The 25,744-nt window shown below is 41.4% G+C and overlaps 1 protein-coding gene across 4 annotated transcripts in view; it reads left to right on the top strand.

The window, feature by feature from the left end:
* Gabra5 (gamma-aminobutyric acid type A receptor subunit alpha 5) overlaps positions 1–25,744 on the top strand; it is a 105,668-nt gene that overhangs the window by 74,196 nt on the left and 5,728 nt on the right. For all 4 annotated transcript variants that reach the window (XM_087551803.1, XM_087551804.1, XM_087551799.1 and 1 more), the window contains 3 exon segments: positions 9,077–9,220; positions 12,647–12,799; positions 19,141–19,352. In XM_087551803.1, the coding sequence (XP_087407929.1) occupies positions 9,077–9,220; positions 12,647–12,799; positions 19,141–19,352 (509 nt within the window).

Genomic DNA, 25,744 nt, shown 5'->3' with positions numbered 1-25,744 from the left:
AGTGGAAAAAAATATAGCCTTTTCAACAAATGTTGCTGGCTCAACTGGAGGTAAGCATGTAGAACAATGCAAATTGATCCATTCTTATCTCCTTTTAGAAAGCTCAAGTCCAAGTGGATCAAGGACCTCCACATCAAACCAGATACACTGCAATTAATAGAAGAGAAAGTGGGAAAGTGCCTCGAACACCTGGGCACAGGGGACAAAACAGCAATGGTTTATTCTCTAAGATCAACAATAGACAAAGGGAATCTCATAAAATTTCAAAGCTTCTGTAAGGCAAAAGACACTGTCAAATAGGACAAAATGGCAACCAACAGATTGGGAAAAGATCTTTACCAATTCTATATTCGATAGAGAGCTAATATCTAATACTTACAAAGAACTCAAGAAGTTAGATTCCAGAGAATCAAACAAGCTTATTAAAAATGGGGAATAGAGCTAAACAACGAATTCATTTTTTCTTTTTAAAAATTTTTTCTTGGATATTTTATGAATTTACATTTCAAATGTTATCCTCTCTCTCCCCTCTCCTCTACCCCTCCCCCTCCTCCTGCTTCTATGAGGATGCTCCCTCTCCCACCCACCTACTCCCCCCTTAACATCCTGGCATTCCCCTGCATTGGGGAAATGAGCCTTCACAGGACCAAGTACATTTCCTCCCATTGATGCTAGACAATGCTATCCTGTGCTACATATGTGGCTGGAGCCATAGTTCCCTCCATGTGTACTCAATGGTTAGTGGTTTAGTCCCTGGGATCCCTGGTGTTGTCTGGTTGGTTGATATTGTTAAACAAAGAATTCTTAACTGAGAAATATCGAATGGCCTGGAAGTGCCTAAAGAAATGGTAAGTTGTATTGCATTGGGATCAGATAATCCTACAAGGAATGATTTAAATTCTTTTTAATTTGTAAAAATTTCTTTTGTGTCCCAGGATGTAAAATATTTTAGAAAGTTTCCATGTGTTGCTGCATAGACTGTGTATTCTTTTGTTTGTTTGTTTGATTTTTGCCCAGATGATCTGCCTAATTGAGAAAGTGGGGTATTCCTGGATTAATATTAATCTGTGTCTTTGAATATAGTATTAGATTCTTAATGGAATTGGCTCACACCTGAGTTTTGCACATATACACTTAGAATAATACTATTTTTTTGATTAACTGTATCTTAATTGGAATGCAGTTAGTCACTTTATCTCTTCTGTTTAGTTTTAAATTGAAGTCTATTTTGACAGATATTAGCAGATCAATAGCAGCTTTCTTCCTGGTTCTATTTGATTAGAATATTTTTGTTTATCTTTTTAGTCTAAGGCAACGCTTATCTTTAAAACTAAGATGTGTTGTTGGGCTGCATGTCTGCCTCTGGCGTGCCCGAGTGCTGCCAGTGAGACATTCAGGGGAGGCAGAACACAGTCCATAATAGGGATCTCAGACATTGTTTCCCCTGGTGAGAAACAGCAGGCTTTGGGACTGATGCTGAGGCTAAACACACCAGGCTTATCTAGGTATCTCATTAGCATGGAGAACTCCAGGTTTTTATGCCAAGTGACTGATTGTCATGGTTCCCTCAGTAGGGTGTCAGGATTACCATTCCAGATCAGGTAGTTTAGCAGGGAGATTGCCCCATGCCTGCCACTCACAATTCTGAGATTCCCAGGGGTTTGGGCTGACTCAATCATACCAGTTCTTCTGTCTAGTGGCACCAGCTACACAATGTGTGTCTTGGAGGTAGAAGATAAATAGATTTTTGCCTCTTCATCCATTCAGTCAGTATATTTTGAAAAGAAATTGAGTCCATTGATATTTGAAGTTATTACTGAAATTTTAATGTGTTAGTTGTTGATGATGTTTGGTGTTGTTTATTATTCTATTCTCATTGATAAATTTGGCTTATTTCCATGGAAAAATTTTCTTCCTCTTTCAATCATGGTAGATATTTTTCTCAGTTTGTTATTTTAAGCTGACTGTCACTTGGGATGCACTGCTCAAGGCTCTTCTTGTTTTCAAAGCTTCCACTTCAAACGTGTTCAAAGGTGTTATGATGATGGCTTTTCATTTATATGACTTGTGTTCTTTTTCTCTTGCAGTTTTCAATATACCTTTCTTTGTTATATCCTAGTGTTGTAACAATCATACACTGTGAGGATTTCCTTTGCTAGTAATGTCTATTTGGTTTTCTGTGTGTTTCTTATATTTGTATGTGTGTGCGTTTCCTACGTTTGGATTAGTTTTCTTCTGTGATCATGTGGGAGATTTGGTCTATGCCACTGACTTGAGATTATTCTCCCTCATATGTGCCTATAATTCAAAGACTTTGGATTTTTCACGGTATCCCAAGTTTTCTGTGCTTTAAAAGTTTTCAATGTTTTGTTCTTATCTGATCTAGATCCTCTATTTAATCCATGAGACCTGTTAGTCTTTCTTCTGCTCAATTCATTCTACTTGTGAGGCCTGCCTCAGTTTTCAAACTGAGCTACAGGGTTTTTAGTTTCATCTTCTCTCTGCTTGAGTCCTCTACAGTGTTCACATCTCTCTGATTAATGGTAATATGCAACAAGCTCACAAATGATATCAACCTAAATGGAGATGAAAAAGCACTTTCTCCAGAATCAGGAACAAGACAAACTTGTCCATACCTATTCAATGTAGTACTTAACACCTAAGCCAGAACGAAAAAGACAATTGAAGGAAATCAAGGGTATACAACTGGGACAGAAAATAGTTGATGTATCTGTTTTTGTAGATGATAATATTTTGTATATAACCTAAACTCTACCATGAAACTTCTATAACTAATATACAATATAGCATAGTATAAAATTGACACACAAAATCAGTAATGTTTATATATACAAATGAGAAACACACTGAGAAAAAAACTTAAGGGAGTGGTACCTTTCACTGTAACCTCAAAAATATAAAATACTTTGTGATAATTGTAATCAAACAAGTAGAAGACTTGTATAATAAAAGCCTTAGGATATTGAAAAAAGACATGAAAGATGATACCAGAAGATGGAAAGATCTCCCCTGATCATGGCTCAGTATGAATAATATTGTGCCAATAACTGTCATACCAAAATCAGTCTACATATTCAATGCAATCTCTATCAATATACCAACAAAATTCTTCACAGAAATTCAAAATATAAAATAACTCTCAACATACGGAAACACACACACACACACACACACACACACACACACACACACACACACAAAGATGTCTAATACAATCCTAAATAATAAAAGAACTGCTGGAGTTACCAGCATCCTAGATTTCAAATTGTACTACAGAATTATAGTAAAAATATTGTTGCATTGGCATAAAAATGCACATGTCTTTTAATAGAATCAAAGTGAAGACCCAGACGTAAGTCCACAAACCTGACTTTTGACAAAGAAATGAGAAATGCATATAGGAAAAAAGACAATTTTTAGCAAACAGTTCTGGTCAAACTGGATGTCTACATGTAGAAGAATAAGAATAGATTCATACTATGATCTTGCAGGAAACTAACTCCAAATAGATTAATAACCTCAATATAAGACCAGTACCCTGATAAAAGAGAAACTGGGCAATAGGATTGAACTCACTGACACAGAAAAGTACTTACTTTCGAATAGCACACTGATAGCATAGGCATTAAGACCAACAAATAGTAAATGGAAACTCATGAAGCTGGAAAGATGTGTGCTAACGTACACCATCACTGGGACAAAGTAGCAGCTTACAGAATTGGAAAAGATCTTTGCCAATTATAGACCTGATAGTTTATGACAGAATAAACTACTAAAAACTGAACATCAAGAAAAATAAATATAGAGCTAAGTGAATATAGAGTAAGTAAAGACTTCTTAAACAAAGAAATAGAAATGACTGAAAATGCTTAGAGAAATGTCCCACATCCTTAGACATCAGGGAAATGCGAAGTAAAACCTCTAGGCTTAGATTTTTCATACTTTATTTAGGATTTTTAAATGCCTCATTCTCCCTTCTAGCCCACTAACCAAAGTTAGGGGAAAGGTTAAAAGGAAAAGGGGTTTGTAGACCTATTTAGTAGTAGTGCTTTGGGATGACTCCACTCTTCATTCTCAGAATACCAGCAGTTCAGTTTAAAAGCACACTCCAGAAGCAAACGGCAGCTCTACCCAACAGAAACAGGAAGGATCCACTGAATCAGCACAAGTCAAAGGAAGCAGCCAGAACTGACCTGAATCTTTGTTGTGTTCCTCTATATGAAATGAAGGCAAGCAAAGACCAGTGGAGAAGCCAAGTGTTACATGGCACAGCAATGCAAGTGTGTCAGCTTCTCACTGTTTGTGGGATTATATTCCTTCTAAACATCATGTAACCTCTCGAATGTCTGTTTTCAGCAAATGTCATGTGCCCTCTCACAAGACAGCTTCCAGACAAACATCACGTGACACAACTAAATTTTTGAGAAACCAGAAATTTCTACTTTGAAAGCCACTTTCAAATTTCATGTCACACCTGCCAGAATGGCCAAGACCAATAAAGCAAATGACAACTCATGCTGGTGAGGATGTGGGAAAGGGGGATACTCACATACTACAGGTGGGAGCGCAAACTGATGCAGCCTCTATGGAAATCAGTGGTTTGGTTCCTCATGAAACTGGGAATAGATCTATATGTGCCAGCCATAGATCTGACAACAACAACAAAAATGACGGCGATGATGACAACCACCCCAAACACCAAGAAAACAACAAGTCCAAATAAAAATATGCCATGGAACTAAACAGAAAATTTTTTCAAAGAAGGAGGACAAATGGCAGAGAAGTATTTTAAGATGTCCAATTTTTTTAGCTATTAAGGAAATGCAAATTAAAGCTATTTTGAGTTTTCATCATACCTCAATTAAAATGTGTGAGAAAAATTACAACAAATCCTGGCATCAGTGAGTAGAACAGTTATTCACTGCTAATGAAAATGTAATCTGGTATTGCCCCTATGGAAATCAACAAGGAGTTTCCTCAGAAAGCTTGAAATAGATCTACCATATGATTCAGCTGCCCCACTCTTCCCTTTATACCCAAGGCACCGTGTATCCTACTACAGAGATACTTACTCACCCATACTTATTGTCGCTTTTTCACAATAACAAGGAAATGGGAAAAGCCATCAAATGGTAAACGAATAACGAAAATATGGTACATATATATACAACAGAATATTACTCATAAAAATGCAATCTTGAAATGTAAAGATAATGAAGTAACATAGATCCTAAACAACAAACTACATACATTCTTTCACATATAGATCCCAGCTCTAACTCTTTAAATGTATGTGCTTACATTGTAGCCAGAATTTTAAGTAATGGCTGATAGAAAACAGGAGGTATAAAGGGGAAGTACATGATGGATAAGAAAAAGGTAGATGTGGTAGAGGTTGGCAGGTCAGGTTAGTAGAGAGAGGATGGGAGGGAATAACTAACACTATAAAGGTTTGAAAATGGAAGGTGGAAGACTACTGCTATAGACACTTCCTAAAATATACACATATATTTAAAGTTTAAATTAATTTATCCTATAAAGTGACGACAGTGCCTCTCTAGATATTATAGGCTACCAAACAAATAGCCCGGGGTAGGAATGGGTTACTTCTGTTTGACTTGGTGTTCAGTGAGATGCAATAGACCACCATTACCAGCTATTGCCTTTGCCCTTGGTTAATCTCTAAAACTTAATGTGAGACCCATTTCTGAAGATGTCACGTACTTGAATCATAAGTCATTGAGAATTCAAGCTGGTAAAGACTGGGGAGCTTCATCCCTCTGGCTATGTGTCACAGTGCTTAAGGTGTTCTGCACATTACTGTTAAAGTACTCAAGTGTCTTACCCAGATGTGAACTCTACAAGCTACAGTAACTATTGACCTGACAAGATATGGCCACTGGTAAAATAGTGTCCAGGGTAAACAACTACAATTGTGATTCGATTTATGGATTTGTTCCATAAGAATTCATGCCTGGTACTGCTAACTGGGTCAAGAACCCAAGGCCAGTTAAGTCATAGGTCCTAAGGGGAGAATGTAATACTATTATTCTGCTAAATATACATAGTAATAAACTGCCCCCTAACTATTAATCTTTATATCTATTAGTGCATCCTCCTATCCTAGTCAGAGAAGCATATGTTTGCAAAAGATTTCAGTTAATACAGACACCCACAACTGGTCAATGTGAACAGTTTAAGAGACTGTGGAATATTTGGCTCTAAATGAGACATCTCTTCCACACATCCTTCTCCCAAAATCATCCTGAAAGAAGAATAGAAAGGCTTAATTCTTTGCTAAATCAGGGGTAGCGGGACGACTGCTGCGGAAGATGCTGTGAAAGATGTGCTACTGCAAACACGAACTCACAGGGACAGTGATTACAAGCACATCTGTATAACACAAAGCCAGCCAAAATCCCCAAATGGATGGAGAAGACCCACAGGCAATTGATGTTGTTGGGGGAGGGCGAGTCAAGTTTTCTTTAGGGATATGACATCTGAGAGGCAACCTATGTACCTGCAGATTGTCTCTTGCCCATGCACATATTGTCAGGATTAAGTGCCTGGGCAAATGAATACAAGTCAAGTCCAAAACTAATACAAGTTCAGAATATGAAACCAGAGAGAATGTAAGATTTACAATACTGCTTTGGCAGAAAAACAGGGGCTTCATGAATCACAGCAGAAAAAGGGATATTTTTATGTACACCGTTTTTTCTCACAACTGTGAATAATTGTTTGAACAAAGAAAAGGAGTCAAGGTTACAATGTAGTTTTACAGGGATTTGGTATTTTTCAGTAAGTCAACCACCTGATTGCTCTGGCTTATCCCTACTGAGCCTTGTCTAGAAGCCAAGCAGGGAGCTTTGCCTGTTAAGACCAGAGAATGGCTGCTTGTAGGCACACTTGGAGGAGTGGACTAGCCTGAGTGCTAGGAGGCGGTCCCTGTAGCCCATTTCTCCAGCTCATTGCTAGCTCCTGGCAGCTTACCTCCTGCAATGGGACACTGGTTTTCTTAACCTGCAATTAGGAGTTGGAGCATGAAAGCTGAAGATATGATAGCTCACTTCCCCACATGGGGGCATCTGTGAAAGATTTTGTGTTGGGCTCTTGGGCAGACGTGCTGTTATAACTGCAGGACTGACAGACAGCTCAGATACACAAGCTCGAGTGGAACTGCTCCTAAATTGCTGTGTCCCTGGGCATCCCTCAGCTACCATCAGCCACTTGTGCCCCTCCCAATGAGGTAGTTGCTTGCTGCTGTTGACTTATCTCAGATTCTAGAACCTGCAGTGCCTGGAAATGACATGGGTAATCTCATAGCCCATGCCTTGGGCATACCCTGACCATATTTGGGAATTCTGGACTTGTGCACACTTGTCTTCTCAGTACCCCAAGTAGATCTTCCCTTCACAATTTTCTTTGCCCCCTGCCCAGTCAGCCTGGAATAGTGCTTTTACCAGAACCCAAGACTCCAGAACCTCTATTTTCTGCTCAGTAGAAACAAGAAAAACTCTTTCTCCATCTCACATTGATTCAGTTAGCCGCTAAAAGTGCATTCCCCATTTCTCTCCTTCCTTCCATTAGTGAACAAAATGAATTAATGATGAATGTACTTCTTCATCTCTTCCCTCCTATAGTCTGTGTCTCACTCTGGCTGACAGACCTTGATAATACCTACATTTGAATAGGTCACATACTTTCTTTAAACCCCTTTCTCCAAGGTTTACCTGGCTCAGATAAAAAGTTTAGTGTCCCAAGACCCTATCATCACACCTGGCCCGCTTTGTTATATTACTATCTTACTTTAGGTATCTAAGGATTGCCCTTTTGGACCTTGGTTCCTTCAGCCTCCTTTATCCCAGAGAGTCACTCCTGAACATCTCTTAGATACGCTAAATGGAGCTTTGTTAAGTCCCGTTCTTTAACAGGTCTCCTTCTTCTCTGAGGACGTGCCTTCACAGCACTTGCTGCTGCTACCTCTCACACTGTGTGTCTTTCCTGTGAGAGCTCTTTCTCTTCTCTAAGCATGAATTTCTTGAAGAGAGGTCCTTGGATCTGTTTTCCATCCAGTCTGTGCTAATTTTCTATTTCTGCTAGTGTGGCAAACTATCACCATCTCTGCAGATTAAAATAACGCTGTGCTGCCCCACAGTCTCATAACCAGAAGCGTACATTACCTCATAAATTTCTTTGTCTCATAAGGCCGGAGTCATTGTGTTAGAAGAGCTTCATTTGGGGGTTCCGAGTGGTTCAGCCGGTTTTCGAGGTGGGGTGTAATTCAGTTAAATGTGTCTGTGGGTGAAGGGTCTTTTCTTCTTGTCAACTGCTACACATGGATCATTTCCTTCTTCTTGGTGTGGTCCCTCCCTCCAGTGTCAGAGCCAGTCCAGCTGAGCCCCTCCTTCATTTGCAAATCTCCTCCTGGCTCCAGGTTGAGAAAACAGTTTTGATTGGACTGACTCATATGATAATCTGAGATAATCTCTGGATTTCAATCCCATTGCTGTTATTTCATCTGCACAGTTCCTTTTCCCATCTAAATAACAATTTGGCAGGTGTGACTCTTGGGCCAAGATGCTGATGCCTACCAGCCCTCCTTCCTGGACTGTATGGTCAGTACACAGGGAAGGTTTGGAATAGGAAGATCTGTGTGCTACAGATAAGTATTACTGTGTGAGTCAGGCAGCCATCTATATCTCGAGTGTGAGTCCTCTATCACCCCACCCCACAGATGATGGAAATGCAATACAGAATAGTTGACCTATTACACTCACAGGTCTGCTGGGATGGCAGGGACTTATTTCATATCTGACTCTATTCTTTTGATGTGTGGAAAGAGAAGGTGTATGAATTGGCTTAATCTGTGGCATATTTGGTGGATCAGTTCTATTGAGGTGGGAGGGTCTGACCCACAAGGGTGCGGCTCTACATGCTTTCTTAGCCCTGGAGGTCGATTCTCAACTTCATTCCCCCTTCCAACAACATCTTTGTCTTTCCTCCAGTGGAAACTACTCTGTACTTACTCCACTTTCTTTCCCTTTCCCCACAGATGCTTACCCTAATTCGGAAGTTGTCTATGTTTGGACCAATGGTTCCACCAAGTCTGTGGTGGTGGCAGAAGATGGCTCCAGACTCAACCAGTACCACCTCATGGGGCAGACAGTAGGCACTGAGAACATCAGCACCAGCACAGGTAAAGATGCCTGACTTGTTGCCTGGAGTTAAGGGGCATCCCACCGTCTGTGGCGTCATGTTCCACTCTGCAGGAGTAGAGACTCCATGCAACTACTCTACCTCTTGTAGGTTCCCTTGCAGCTTGACAAAGGGTCACCATCTGCAGTGACCTGAGAATGGAGAAACCAAGGATCTTTAGTGCATGTGGTATCTGCACTGTACATGTAGGTCGTGTCTGGAGTCGCAGTTATCAGCTTCTATAATATACTTCCCCAAACCTGAGAAAAAAGGTGGTCTCTTCAAAGCGGGGTTTGCCTACTACTGACAGTCCTCTTGTTTCCTTCCCCGAACATCTCAGAAATTCCTCTGAGGTTGAATCTGGAAAATCCAACTAGCAGTAGGAAAAGAGTGTCTAAGGTGATACCAACAAGGAAGGAGATGCAGTCAATCACACAATACTCTCTCTGTAGGCAGTGCATATGGCTTCAGCTAATAAAACATGAATGTTGAGGCCAAAGAATACCATGTACTCAACCTGTACTACCTTGAAGTTGGCTAAGCTTCTCTTGGCTGGGGGACAGCATGGCTCAAGCTATCACCAGATGACAGTACTGAGTAACAGGGGACATGGTTTGTTTCTTTATATAATAGGAGAGAAAAGTCTGAAAGGATGGTCCAAGCCATGACTGCAATGTGGGCTAAGCCTCAAAGAAGCCTTTGCTTAGCTTGCTGTTTGGTCACAGTCAAGCAGCTAGAAGAATACACACAAGACATCAACAACAATCCCTTCTTTATATGGCATGTGTGTGTCAGGGCAGGGTCCTACTTACCAATAGCACAGTGCACCAGGCATACCTGAATGAGAAAGAGAGCCTGAGAAGGTAGTGTCCCTGGCTAGGTACCATGCCCTGGGTAAAGGAAGTGAAATTTTACATCTGGTTTCATGGAAATGAAATGAAAGTTATGTGGCAGAGTTTGGAGTGCTGATGCAGGGTGCTGCCTTTGAGAATAGTTTCATACAATCCCTTGAAATTTTAGAACAGAGGCTCTGCTCCAATCCGAATTCTACAAAGATAACATTTTAAAAAGTAGTGTCCTGTTTTGTGACTAATAACTCAAAACTAAGCAATAAACAAACAAAGGGAGGAAGAATGCAAAAGATAGTAATTTTAGATCCTTCTGTATTTTGAATGACATTTCTTTTCTTCATGTGTTATGGAGGGACAAAATTTAATCATTTCAAAAGAACAAGATCTTGCTACTAGACATATGTCCATCATTCTCTCTATCCCTGTTTCTCTCTTTTACATGAGAGCCTGTTCAGCCTTTCAACTGCACTCAGCTGCCTTGAGTTATTTAAAAACATACTACACCCCACCCTGCATCATATATAGGCATTGTTTAGAACTTTGTCTCCTTTAGTGTATGTTAGAAGACATATTTTACCTCCCTTTGTCTCTGAGGTTTCATTTTCTCTGATATGATAAATAAATGTCTTGGGGTGTCTACAGCAACCTTGCTAAACTATGGGCTTTTGTTCAAGCAGCCTCCAACATGCCAATGGCCTGTCTGCACAGCCAGAAGATGACTTACCCTCATAGGCAAGAACCCAACTGGAGTTTGCATTGAGAATCTCTCCAAGACTCTGCTTGTGATCATAGTGCCCAGCAGTCCAGACCCCAATACCCAATCCCGGCTTGATACTACTCCCTGAAGAAGTAACCAGACCATCCAATATTTTTTTACTACTCCAAGCATCCCTTCCATCTCTAGGGAGACACAAACTCATCCAGAAATCCTCATTCACATAGCCCCATAGCCCACCCATCTTAGCTCCTTACCAGTTAACCATTAGGACGGCGTCATTTTCAGCAAAAAATGGAAGATCTCCACTTGCCTCCAACACAACCAGGCAAATCCAGAGAAGGCATTGCGGCATTGCCTAGGAAATCCAGTTTAGAGCAAGAGAGGACAGTAGTGTCTTTTCTGGGTGGCAGAGGAAGGAATGCGATTCCCAGATCTGTAGCCTGTGTGGCTTTTCCTTACTCTCCACCTGGGTTGGGAAAGCACCAGTCCTTGGTAGATGGTAGCGGTCCTGTCTCCCTGGAGCTCAACAGCAGGGGAAGAGGAAGGATGTGTTCAACCACAGCAGAGCTATGGATGCCAGATTTCTATCTGCAAAGACTAAATCCTCAGATCCTGATTGCTATAACCTGCAGAGTGGTAAGGGGGGTAGGGAGCATGACACAGATTGACTGGGGATTAATGAAACACACAAATCTGATTTTCTCTAAAAAAAAAAAAAACCACGCACCAGCAAGGGCCTTTTGGAGGCTAGAGTTCACACCATTTGCTTACGAAATGACCTTTAAGAAAGCAAGGCAGCAATTCCCACAAACCCCCAAGCTAAACAACCACAGCATGTGGACCTAGTGCAGACCCATGCAGGCTCCATGATCGCCACTTCAGTCTCTGTGAGCTCCTATGCGACCTTAGTTGATTCATCCAGACTTGATATGGGGATTTGTGCCCTGTATGCGCATATACTTACTGCATTTTTTTCAGCTGTGTTTGCTTGATAACCCTGGTAAGCCTGCTATTTCCTGAAGCTTCCCTTCAGGAGCAGCAGTGGATCTAGGGGAGGGGGAAAGTGGGACTGAGGAACTGGAAGGAGGAGAAGGAGAGTAGGGAGGGGAGGCTGCATTTGGAATGCATTGTATGAGAGAAGAATAAACAAGAAAAAGTGAGAAAGGAAGGTAAAGAAGAAGCCAAGCAGCTTGCGTGATAGCCATCTCCAACTAATTCATCTCAAAGGCAACCCCCACACCTAGGGAAAATCATGGATGAGGAAGCAGACCCACAAGTTCAGGATGCCTAGTCTGCTGTGAGAAAGTGTGTTCTATATATGAGAAGGAAGCTGTGCCTATGAACAATCAGCAGTACTGATTGCCCGAATAAAATGATAACACCAGTTGACATACTACCATGGAACAGGAAATTCCTACCCCTAGGTGAAGAGCTCCAGGTGGTCAATGGGAGCTGAGAGAAGCAGCAGAATCACTTTCCTCCAGGGGCAAGCTCCTGTGTAAGCTGTCCATCTCAGCGGTCACCTCTGACACATATATGTTCATACTGTAACAATAGTAATTAAAGAAGGTATCATGACTTTAGGGTGAGAACATGAGAAGAGATGTTTAGAAATAAGGCAGTGTACATATATGAAGTTCTCAAAAAATAAAAAATAAAAAAATAACTCATAAGCAAAAAACAAAAGAGAAATTAAAAAATAACAAATCAGGCACCCCCTACTACTAGCTACCTAAGCAAATAGCACAAGTAAGGAAATTGAAGGAAGAAGATGGGAAGCATTAGGAACTCTTCTGAGGAGGGCATTAACCCTGGTCCTGGAAGATAGAACTGATCTCTCTAATTTGTGCATTTGCAGGTGAATATACAATCATGACTGCTCATTTTCACCTGAAGAGGAAGATCGGGTACTTTGTCATCCAGACGTACCTTCCCTGCATCATGACTGTCATCTTATCCCAGGTGTCTTTTTGGCTTAATCGAGAATCTGTCCCAGCTAGGACAGTTTTTGGTGAGTAACTCCAACCAAGGCTGACCTTGGCATAGGTGTTTATAATGACCGGTTCCATAGATACATTTGAACTGTGTGTTAAAAGTCCTTATCGGGTAGCAGGGTAGAAAAGAAGTCAGAATAGGCTCACCAGAGCAGACAGGTTTATTTGGGAAAATCTGAGAAAGGCTTTACACCATGCAAGCAGTGAGAGAACCTCTCTTACAGACTAAGGGGTCTTTTACTGATTTAGCAGGAGGAGAGGGGGAAGAAAGGCTATGTGGGTCAGCAGCTGGCTAAGCTCTTCTTTTGCTACAGGATTTTTCCCAGTTAAGTTGTGTCTCAGGAGCTTAGGATGTGCTGTACAGCACCATGCTGTTTTTAATTCTTCCAAACATCTGTTTCGTAGAACACTCTGTGCTTGTTCTGAGAGCCAGGTGTTTAGGTTTAAGACACGGGAGCAGTTAGGATATCATCTCCTCTCTTGGTAGTATTTGGAGGCTGGAAGCTTTAGGTGATGGAGCCTAGTAAGTTAGGCCATTAGGGGTTTTGCTTTGAAGAGAAAATGACTCTGACTCTTACTTCTTATCCACCACCAAGTGAAACACTTTGATCCTTTCCGTGCTCCTGTCATGCCTAGGTGTTCTACCTTGGGCTCTAAATCAACAGAAGCAACTGGCCTTAAATTAAAATCCCCAAAATGTAAACCAAAGCAAACCTTTTCTCTTTTTAATTATCTCACATATTTTGTGACAGTAGCCGGAAGCTGAATAATATACTGTGCCTCTATTATTGCTTATTCATTGTGACCTTGGAAATAAATGGAGCAATGAGCTAAGCCTTGAATATTAAGAAGTAGGAGGCAGGAGGGAGTGGGTGGGTGGGTGGGGAGGGGAGCACCCTCATGGAAACAGGGGGAGAGGCAATGGGATAGGTGGTTTCCAGAGGGGAAACTGGGAAAGGGGATAAGATTCGAAATGTAAATAAAGAACATACCCAATTAAAAAAAAAGAAATAGGATTTCCCTTTGAATGAGAATTTAGGGAATATCTGTGTGCTTGATTATTATTTCAAGTTTTGAAAACCTTTTCTCACTAGAAGATTTTTTGAAGATTTTAAATTATAAGCATCCCTCCCTTTCTCCCTCCCGCCTCTGCTCCTCCCTCTGTTCCACTGGAGGTCAAACTGAAATCCTTAGGACCATCAAGCAAGTAATTTACCACCAACTACAGTCCTAGGCTGGGCACAGTAGTCTTTTCCCCATGCTTATCAGGTATTTGTTTTTGAATTTTCACATAGTTCCCTTTACAATATGCGTACTACTTTAAGATCTTCAACAAAATAGTTATTCCATTGTATGTACATTAGTGCATTGCACTCCACATGGTAGTAGCAAAACAGACTTTCAGCCCTCTGTGACTATAGGCACTGCATCCTCAGATTCAGAGAACCACAGGTAGAAAATACTTGAAATAACATCGATGCTGTACTAAACATACACAAACTATTTGTCTTCCTGTTATTTCCTGAAAATACGGTACAGGAACTCTTTACTTGATGATCACATTATATAAGGTATTGTAAGGAATGTAGCTATGGGTCATTATATGTAAGAGACAGCCTGAAGATTCTATGCAACAGGTGTGCTATTTTTATATAAGCGACTCAAATGTTTATGGGCTTTGGAATCTGATGTGGTCCCTGAACCTATCCTTAACAGAAGCTAAATTGTGACTAGTGAGTGACTTTTCCTGGGAGGTATGACAAATGTCTGTTTATGCCAGTTGAGATACCAAAAAATTTATTCCATCCAAGTCTACCTTGATAAACCAATGTGTTTATCATGGTAACTTATAGGATCATAGGTTGTGGTTTACGTACAGGAGTAAACTAATGACACAGGAGAGCCTCATCCCTGGCAGCATGCAGGAAGTTCCATACTTAGTCTACCTTTCCTGACAATCGCCATTTGCTTATATAACCCCAGGGAAGGGCCTTGGGACTCTCATAAGCTTCTTGTTTGTCTGTCTCTTTCTTCCTTTAAGCTTCCTGAGACTGTTAAGTTTCCAGGGCAACTTCCAGAGTTATATGGGCTTCCCAGAAACGAGTGTTTCAATTCAGAGGAAATAGCTATGTATCGATGCTATTGAAGAACAATCTGAAAAAACATCATTTGTGTCCCTAAGACACAGCAGAATCTAGCTTAGGAGATTCTTTGCCTTAGTGCATTTGACTGTCTCCCATCTTGAAGCTCACTGCACTAGTCAGCTTTTTAAAAAAAATTTATTGGATATATTTTTTATTTACATTTCAAATGTTATTCCCTTTCCCCTTTTCCTGTCCTCCTCCTCCTCCCCCTCTTCAAGGGTATTTCCTTCCCCATCCACCCCCATCCCAACCTCCCCAATATTCCCCTACAGTGAGGGTCCAACGTTGGCAGGACCTAAGGGCTTCTCCTTCCTTTGGTGCCCAACAAGGCCAGCCTTTGCTACATATGCAGTTGAAGTCATGAAGTCATGAGTCAGTCCACGTATAGTCTCTGGGTCGTAGTTTAGTCTCTGTGAGCTCTGGTTGGTTGGCATTGTTGTTCTTGGGGTTACAAGCCCCTTCAGCTCTTTCAATCTTTTCTCAAATTCCTCCGACAGGGGTCTCGTTTGCAGTTCACTCGTTTGCTGCAAGCATTCGCCTCTGTATTTGACAAGTTCTGGATGTGTCTCTCAGGAGAGATCTATATCCAGTTCCTGTCAGCATGCACTTCTTAGCTTCATCAATCTTATCTAGTTTTGGTGGCTGTATATATATATGAGCCACAGGTGGGGCAGGCTCTGAATGGCCATTCCTTCAGTCTCTGCTCCAAACTTTGCCTCCATATCTCCTCCTATGAATATTTTTGTTACCCAATTTAAGGAGTGAAGCAACCATGCTTTGGTCGTCCTTCTTGAGCCTCATGTGGTCTGTATCTTGGGTAAATCGAGCTTTTGGGCTAATATCCACTTACCAGTGAGTACATACCATAAGTGTTTTTCTGTGAATGGATTTTCTCACTCAGGATGATATTTTCTAGTTCAATCCATTTGCCTATGAATTTCATGAACTCATTGTTTTTGATAGCTGAGTAGTACTCCATTGGGTAGATGTACCAATTTTTCTGTATCCATTCCTCTGTTGAAGGGCATTTGGGTTATAAATAAGGCTGCTATGAACATAGTGGAGCATGTGTCTTTGTTGTATGTTGGAGCATCTTTTGGGTATATGCCCAGGAGAGGTATAGCTGGTTCCTCAGGTAGCGCAATGTCCAATATTCTGAGGAACCTCCAGACTGATTTCCAGAGTGCTTTTACCAGTTTGCAATCCCACCAACAATGGAGGAGTGTTCCTCTTTCTCCACATCCTCACCAGCATCTGTTGTCACTTAAGTTTTTGATCTTAGCCATTCTGACTGGTGTGAGGTGGAATCTCAGGATTGTTTTGATTTGCATTCCCCTGATGACTAAGGATGTTGAGCATTTCTTCAGGTGCTTCTCAGCCATTCAATATTTCTCAGCTGAGAATTCTTTGTTTAGCTCTGTACCCCATTTTTAATAGGATTATTTTGCTATCTGGAGTCTAACTTCTTTAGTTTTTTTTTTTTTTTGTATATTTTGGATATTAGCCCTCTATCAGATGTAGTATTGGTAAAGATTTTTTTCTAATCTGTTGGTTGCTGTTTTGTCCTAATGACAGTGTCCTTTGCCTTACAGAAACTTTGCAGTTTTATGAGGTCCCATTTGTTGATTCTTGATTTTAGAGCATAAGTCATTGGTGTTTTGTTCAGGAAATTTTCCCCAGTGCCCATGTCATTGAGACTCTTCCCCACTTTTCTTTTATTAGTTTGAGTGTATCAGGTTTGATGTGTAGGTCCTTGATCCACTTGGAATTTTAAGCTTTGTACAAGGCAATAAGAATGAGTTGATTTGGATTCTTCTACACGTTGACCTCCAGTTGAACCAGCACCATCTTTTTTTTTTTCCATTGGATGATTTTAGCTCCTTTGTCAAAGATCAAGTGATCAAAGGTGTGTGGGTTCATTTCTGAGTCTTCAATTCTATCCCACTGATCTAACCGGGGTTATCCAATCTTAAAAGAAGAAATATCCATTTTTGCTCAGAGTTTTAGAGATATTTTACTGTGAAGTCATTTGTCTGTTTGTTTTGGGCCTGTGGTAAAGCAACACATCATGATAAGCATTCACCTCATGGCCAGTATACATGAGAAAAAGTGAGGTAGACAGACAGATGGATAGACAGACAAAGACAGAGGCAAAGGCAGTGATAGAAAAAGGTATAGCCATAGAGAGGCTAGAAGACAAAAAGGAGAGAGACAAACACAGCCTGGATCCTAACATCCCTTTTTGGTTATGACCCTCCCTGTGACTGGAAAACTATATGACACTCTCCACCATCTGGAGCTGCAGAACTAGCCTTTAACACTAGGGGTGTTGGGCTGTCACCTGCCTGAACCACAGCACTCTATTCCCAGTTGAGAAGGGATGTTAAGGGCAATTTGCAGATCTTTTGTGACTACAGAGGCTCATTTTTTGCTTGCTGTGAAATACAGTTCACACAGAAGTTCTACATCCAGTTTTCCTTCCACAATAGGAAAGCATTTGCATGCACCTTATCTTGATGAGAGTATGTAAGAAGCCCAAGAGCCCTGGGCATCCCTGCTCATCACTCTACTCCCAACTAAGTTCCTTACCATGATTCAATGTAGAATTTATATCAAGGTGTGGAGATTGACTCATGGCCAGGAGGCACTCACTCACCAAGTCGATGGGCCTAATGAACTAGAGAGTGGACATTTATTAGTTAGGTAAATGAAAGTATGGACAACACTGCCTGTGATTGTCTATTTCCTCTCGAGGTTCTCTGCACATGTTCAAATGTTAAATGACCTGAGTAGAGGCCTATTTGAGTGTCTATACTCAGCTATGTACTCAGCATAAGTCACTGACTGTTAAGAAAAATCAAAATATAAAACCAAAGTGACTCCTTAGGCATTCATTCCACATAGTTCCATGTTCTGTGAGTTGTAGGTCTCCCCGATGCTGGACCACCATTGGCTCCTAGTGCTCCATGTGTTACTGGTTGCCCATGGCCTCTCTAAGAGTTCTACCAGCAGCTGGCTTGGAAACAGTGTTGCAGTCTCAGGAGGGTGGGATCCTAAGATTAAGAGGCTGGCAGGATTGGTTTATCTCTGAAGCTTGTGGAGGAAACTCTCATCCAGGAGTCTACTCTTGCCTTTGGTGGGTCTAGGGCTTATGGCTGCACATTCCTGGGTTTCCTGTGTGTGCATGTTAACTGAGAATTTCCTCTTTTAAACACTATCAGTCACAATGAATTAAGGAGCACATTGTCTGCTGATGTCATTACTTCTTAAGAGCCTAGTTCCTTTTAATCTTAATCACAATCTTAAACTGTTGAGATTCAGACTTCAGTGTGCCAAGTTGATGAACATCACAGTTCAAGACATAACAGGGACATTCCTGACACATCCCAAACACAGGTCCATGTTCACCGAAGTGTGTAAAAAGAGCCACTGTGTAGACTGCAAGAGTCCCCCAGTCCTGACTCCAGAGATGGGTCATTTCGTCACATGATGGGAGGTTGAGTATATTGCAAGTGCTTATAAATCTCCAGCTTTCCTGCATGGTGAACATAGCACAGTCTTCTAAAAAATAGCATAGACCAGAGGCTGAAGCTTGGCTGATAACACACAAATCTTCCAATTTAAAGACATGTATCCTCCCAGCCGAACAACTGCAGTGCTTCTCTAGAGCCACAACAGGTTCAAGGATATTGCCCCTGCTTAGAAGAGAAGGTCTCATCCTGCTGCTCAGGCATCGCCAACGTCTCTTTATGGTCAATACACCAGAAAGGAACACACTGTACCATTCTGTCTCAGCGCACTGCTTACAAAGTACTCAGTAAGTCTCTATGAAGCACTCTGCTAAGTCTTGTGTGAAGGTCACTGCACTCTTCATGTGTTCTTGCCTTAGTCCCATGGAGTCAAACCACTCATCCAAACAGGTACCAACAATTTTCCCAACCTGTCCAAAGAAAGCTGGTATAGTTATATAGAAATCAGACTACAATCCATGCTCTTCTTAATTTTTATTATAGAAGATGAAGACAGTGGGGGAAATTAGATAAGCAATGTTTTCACTGCAGAAAATATGATAACCACAGGGACATTCAGGGAGAAAGGAATTAGATAAGGATAAAGAAAAGGGCCTATGTTCTGTCATATTTCGGAAGGGAGTTCTGGGAAGGGGCACTGATCTCTTTTCTCATGTTGTATTCTGCCCTCTCCTCGTCGAGCAGGAGTGACCACAGTGCTGACCATGACAACCCTCAGCATCAGTGCCCGGAATTCGCTGCCCAAAGTGGCCTATGCCACAGCCATGGACTGGTTCATTGCTGTCTGCTATGCATTTGTCTTCTCTGCCCTGATTGAATTTGCCACAGTCAACTACTTTACAAAGAGAGGATGGGCCTGGGATGGCAAGAAGGCCTTGGAAGCAGCTAAAATCAAGGTAAGGGATGGCTTATTATGCTCCTTTTAGGGTCCATTGAGAGGAAAATGGGTCTAATTCTGGATCCAAATATTCAACTGGGCATTTCTCTTTCAGTCTCTCCCTCTAGAATGATCTTCCCTCTTACCTGCAAGGCTCTTTACAGGGTCTTAGAGATGGTCTAAGTTATTTTAAATCAATTTCGTTCAAGTAAAATGTCTGGTGTTCACTGCATGGTTTGAACTTACTTTTATTCAAACTGACCAGTTTTGCAGAAACAATCCTCTCCAGAGATAATGTGTCTAGGATTTAGCCTCAGTTCACATTGCAGTATGTTCTTTTATCCCTAGGTCATGGATTATATCTTGTTTGAGGTAGCCATCATGTCTCAAAGAGGGTGGACAGCATAATGAATGTTATCTCATCAGCCAAACTGACCCAGTGCTTCTAGGGAATGATTCAGCCGACTCAGCTATGAGCATGCATAGTAGTGTGTGATGTCACACATTCACGTGATCTTTCATTACATGCTTCATACATGATTTCACCCAAATGTAAGGAACAATTGAGGAATAGTAATGTGTGATGTCACATATTCACGTGATCTTTCATTGCATGCTTCATACATGATTTCACCCAAATGTAAGGAACAATTGAGGAAAAGAAGCAGCACAAGGTCCTGAGCTGAATCACTTCCACAGAGATGAGAAAATGTACAGGCACAGAAAATAAAACCAGAGATAATGACCCACTAGTTACTCTATGCTCAGAACAGACATTTAAGTAAGTCCTTTGAACTGAGAGGTGAGGTCAGTGCTTTCAGGGAAAGATTGAAAGGAAATCTTAATCTATCCTTTGTGAAATAAGTCCAAGGAAAATCTAAACTGAGTCATCCATGAATAGAGTTAGATGTGCTGAACCACACCAGCTGGCAAACCTGTGCACTTCCATCCCGTGGAGTTTATTTGGTTTTACCCCATGGTGTCTGGGTCAGCCCTTGCTTGTCTGAGATTGCATATCTTATTCTGACCTTGCCATGGACTGCCTCTTTTCCAAGTCCATTCCCCATGCCCTATGCTACTCACAGAGTCACACATTCAAGTCCAGTTGGCTGTATGATAGGACAGGGTGACAGGAACTGGGAGAGAGAAGGCTGGCAATAGGACCCCTGCTTAGAGGTGTAGCACGGCCTAATAGATAAGTTCTCTCTACTCAAAGTGGAAGTTTGTGAATATAGGCTAACACTGAGCTTCTTCCTGCAAGTTATCACCAGGTGGTCTTTTAGTGTGCAGGCAGCCACAAGCATCTATCTCCTAGTAATATATTAGGTGGGCTGGGGCTCACCCCATCTTTCTACACTATCTATGTTTCTTCCCCACAAAAAACCTTGACTCCCTTGGCTTCCCCTTCTAAGCCTAAAAGTTTAGTGACATCACTTAAAGTCTGCCTGTCTATCATATTTTCCCCCATGCCTGTTGTTTCTTCACAGTGCCTATCTGAGTTTGTTTTCAGGGTTTGGGGAGACACAAATGATTTGGCTGCTGAAGATGATCTGTGGGGTGCTGGAGAAACATTTGTAGAAACAGGATGTTCTTGAACTGTTTCAGACTCCATGTAACTGTTCTTTTCTAGGTCTGTGGGGCAAAAGAAAGTAACATAGCTTGACAAATCACTCTCACAGTGTGACCCACTGGTCAGCCATATGGGACGCCAAGATGATGAATTGTTCCCCAGTCCTGTTCCCTACCCCAATTCTGGAAAGGCTCTTTGTGTGGTGGTACCATTAGAATGCTATTGGCAGATCACACACTCTGTCAGACTCACTGACTAAGTGAGAACAAACATCTTGTTGGGAATCTGTTATTGTGATCATCACTAGAAGTGGAGAAAACTTTTCTTATATTTTTTTTTTGAGAAAAATTTTAGAACTCAGAAAACTCTCCATTGTTTCATGCCTATTCCCAAGAATGGAGGAAGAAGGTAAGACAGAGATGGTGACACTCTGTGTGTAGGCTTAGCAGAGTCTCAGATAATCCATACTCTGAAGCAATCAGAGCACTTGCTATGGAAGTGATGCTTCTGCCTCACTGGCTAATACGTGAGTGCTGAGTGACATTCTTCATGGGGAATCATGAACAAACATCACTCATCCAAGACAGGGAATTGACTACCAATAACTGTAAAACACAACACAGTGAACTCATGAGTTAGACTGGGGTCATAGGAATATAAGTGAGGAGTTACTTATAGGAGCACAACTGACTCAAATGCAGCTGAATTTCCAAAGCCAATGGATCACAAAACTGAAGAACACTGTACAAACTGCAGACACCTCAACAGCCTGAGGGGTGTCCATTCCAGTTAGCTCAGTTTGCTGGAGTCTTGTCTGAACAGTCTGACTGTTCTAGGTGGTTCGTGTGATCTGATTCTTGACAAGGCAGCTTGTCTTGTCTGAGAGTGACTCTTGGCAATATTTCCACCTCATATATATTTGGGAGAGGTGGGGCTGGTGAACCTGGTCAGCTTCAGGGACTTCCTGGAGTTATTTTGGGTTGTTTGCTTCCTAAGCTCCAGTAACTTCTGGCTTGCCCTCCCTGTAAGCATGCTGTTGTCTTAATGAGAGAACTCCAACATGGAAGGTTTAAATCTCTCAAGAAAACTATTACACAGCCAGGGGTCTGCATTCTAGGGACAATTGTGGCTAGAGAGGGTCAGGTAGCTTTCTATGGCTGATGCTGTTTTTGAAGGAGCTGACTGCTGGCTTTTGTTGATGATAACTGGACAGCAAACACTTTCTGGAAGAGGGATCCATGGGGATCTCTATGTGAGGCACTCCCACCTGAACCTTACTGTGTCTTGTGCTATTTCTGCCCTCTCTTCATGCTCATCTCCCCTAGTTCAAAGCTCATGTCAGCATAAAGGACAGGATGTTCATCTTTCCATGTCTGCAGGTCCCAAATCTTTGATACAACTAACTGCAGTTCAAAATGTTGGAGAAAAATATTAGGTATGTACTGCACAAGAACAGAATTCGATTTTTGGTCATTCACTAAGCAATACAAAAAGAACAAGTATGTACACAGTGTTAACTTGCATTAGGTATTAGAAGTCATTTAAAGCATGTGGGAGAATGCCCTCAGGCAATGGGCAAACACACAGTGAGCTATTTTATATATGATTCTTGGGTAACATCTGATCTTCATAAATGTGTGCCTATTGAGGGAATTTTTTTCCTATTGTGTTCTTTCCCTGATTCTCAAAGATGAAAATTGTTTAGAGTAGTTAGTCACACTTACTAATATTCTGGAAGGCTGCCATGAAGCCCATCTGCCCTCCCATAGTCTCTAGGGGTCGCATACTCCTTGCATCTGGCTCAGCACCTGGTTTTCGTTTATTCTCACTTGCACCTCCCTCCTTCTGCTCTCTTTTTGTTTTCTTTCCATATCTTTCCTGGCTGACATGTTTTTCATAATAGCAATGATGCTTTATTTAAATTTTATTTAATAGGATGACATTATATTAATAATGCAAATGAAATGAGAATTAAACTAATATTTTATTAGACATGTTTTCAAGCATACAGTATTGCTTAAAATGTTTCTGCTGGTAATATTTTACTATGTTTTTTTTACAACAATCTATGCACCATTTCTAGCTATTCATCATTATACCTAGTATCCATCCACTCATCAACCAATCTATTTATCATCTGTCATCTATCCAACCATCTATTATCCATGTGTCCATTTATGATCCGTACACTATTATCTTTACACTGATCTATTTTTCATCAATCACCCATTTCATTTTTTAAATTTTATTTTTCTTGGATATTTGATGTATTTACATTTCAAATGTTATCTCCTTTCCCCCTCTCCTATATCTCCTCCTCCCTCCCCCTACTTCTATGAGGATGCTCCCACTCCCACCCACCCACTTTAGCCTCAATGCCCTGGCATTACCCTACATTGGAGAAAAGAGCATTCATAGGACCAAGGGCTTCTCCTCCTATTGATACTGGGCAATGCCATCCTCTGCTACGTATGTGCTGGAGCCTTTGTTCCCTCCATGCGTACTTATTGGTTGGTGGTTTAGTCCCTGGGAGCTCTGGTGGGGGTCTTGTTGATTGATATTCTTGTTCTTCCTATGGGGTTGCAAACCCTTTCAGCTCCTTCAGGCTTTTCTCTAACTCCCCCACTGGAGTCCCCTTGTTCAGTCTAATGGTTAGCTGCAATCATTTTCATCTGTATCACTAAGGCTCTGGCAGAGCTTCTTAGGAGACACCCATATCTGGCTCTTGTCAGCAAGCACTTCTTGTGACCAGTAATAGTGACTGGATTTGATAGCTGCATACAGCATAGATACCCAGGTGGGGCAGTCTCTCAATGACCTTTTCTTTAGTCCCTGCTCAACACTCTATATTTCCTCTCATGAGTATTTTGTTCTCCCTACTAAGAAGGAATGGAGAAGTCACATTTTGGTCTTCCTTCTTGAGCTTCATATGATCGATGAATTTTTTTCTTAGGTATTCCAAGCTTTTGGGCTAATCCCCTTATCAGTGAGTGCATACCATGTGTGTTCTTTTGTGACTGGGTTACCTCACTCAAGATATTTCCTAGTTCCATCCACTTACCTAAGAACTTCATGCAATCATTGTTTTTAATAGCTGAGTAGTACTCCATTGTGTAAATGTATCATATTTTCTGTTTCCATTTCTCTATCGAGGGACATCTGGCTTCTTTCCAGCTTCTGGCTACTATAAATAAGGCTGCTATGAACATAGTGGAGCATGGGTCTTTGTTATATGTTGGACCGTCTTTGGGTATATGCCCAGGAGTGGTATCTTAGTTAGTTAGGGTTTTATTGCTGTGAACAGATACCATGATCAATGCAAGTTTTATAAAGGACAACATTTAATTGGGGCTGACTTACAGGTTCAGAGGTTCAGTCCATTATCATCAAGGCGGGAGGATGGTAACATCCAGGCAGGCATGGTGCAGGAGGAGCTGAATTCTACATCTTCATCCGAAGGAAGCCAGGAACAGCCTCAGCATACCCAGGCAGCTAGGAAGAGGATCGCCAAGCCCACCCTCACAGTGACACACTTCCTCCTACAAGGTCACACCTTCTAATAGTGCCACTCCCTGGGCAAAGCATATACAAACCATCACATTCTACTCCCTGGCCTCCATAGGCTTGTTCAAACACCTGAGTCTATGGAGGCCATCCATACCTAAACATAGCATAATAAAAAAGTACATTTAGTTCAACTTCCAAAGTCCCTATAGTCTATAGCAGTTTCAACAAAAACTGTCCAAAGTTCAGTCTCTTCCAAGATCCATCTAATCACTTAACTGTAATCCCCAAGTTATGACAGGCAACCAGCTAGGCTTCACGAAAAGCCTCTCCTAGGCTCTCTTCATCGTGCCAAGCCTCAGCTCCTTTGCCTGACCCCTTCAGTCCTGGGCCATCAATTGCAACTGAGGGTGTATCTTCACCAATGACCTTCCATGGTCTCTCACAGTATCCAGCTTCAGCTGCTCTTTATAACACCTTCATGCCTTCAAAACCAGTACCACCTGGGTGACTCTGACACATTACCAAGTCCAGTCACAGCACAAGGTACAACCTTGGCATCTCTGGAACACAGTGCTCAGAAAACCCTTCCCAGAAGATTTCACCTCAGTGATGCTGATTTCTTTCTTAGCTCCAGCTAACCAGCATCAATTGTCCCAGTAGTCTCCTTCTCTTCTTGAATATAAAGCCAGAGACACAGGGCTAAAACTGCTGAGTTCTGCTGCTTGTAGGAGCTGAAACATGGTCCCTTGTTCTATTACATTATCCCTAGCTTCCTCTTTTCCACCCCTTCACTGTCTAAGGTTGGCTGTTAGGATCTTGCTTTGTAGACTGACCTTGAATGTAGAGACCTGTATGCCAGTTTCCTGGGATTAAAGGTGCATACTAAGTTGCCTGGAGCTAATTTAGCTGGGTGGGATCTTGCTGCAAGGTCCTCACTTCCTTAATTAATATCCTTGAACACAGGATTCAGCTCCATTTTACTTCTGGGTGTCCCTTTAATACTTGAACCATGTATTTTGTATTTTTCCTTTTTCAACTTCCCTTTCTTCATTAAAATGCTCTTCATGAGTCTTAACCAGAGAACAAAATCTATGATGGGTGTTTTTGAGACTTCCTTTGTCAATTTAATTAATCTGAGTCTTTTCACCTTAGCCTCAGGCAGACTTCAGACAAGGGCCAAAAGCAGCCACATTCTTCACCAAAATACCACAAATACAGTCTTTAAAGAACATACCAAAATTCTTCTCCTCTGAAACCTCTTGGGCCAGACTTGCACAATTCAAGTCACTCTCAGTAATAAACACTTATGCATTCCTACTAAGATAGCCCATTAA

This window comes from Rattus norvegicus, chromosome 1, assembly GCF_021556685.1.
Source record: "Rattus norvegicus strain SHRSP/BbbUtx chromosome 1, alternate assembly SHRSP_T2T, whole genome shotgun sequence".
Taxonomy (NCBI): Eukaryota; Metazoa; Chordata; class Mammalia; order Rodentia; family Muridae; genus Rattus; species Rattus norvegicus.
The sequence above is the reverse complement of the archived record's forward strand: the minus strand, read 5'-3'. Positions and strand labels throughout refer to the sequence as shown.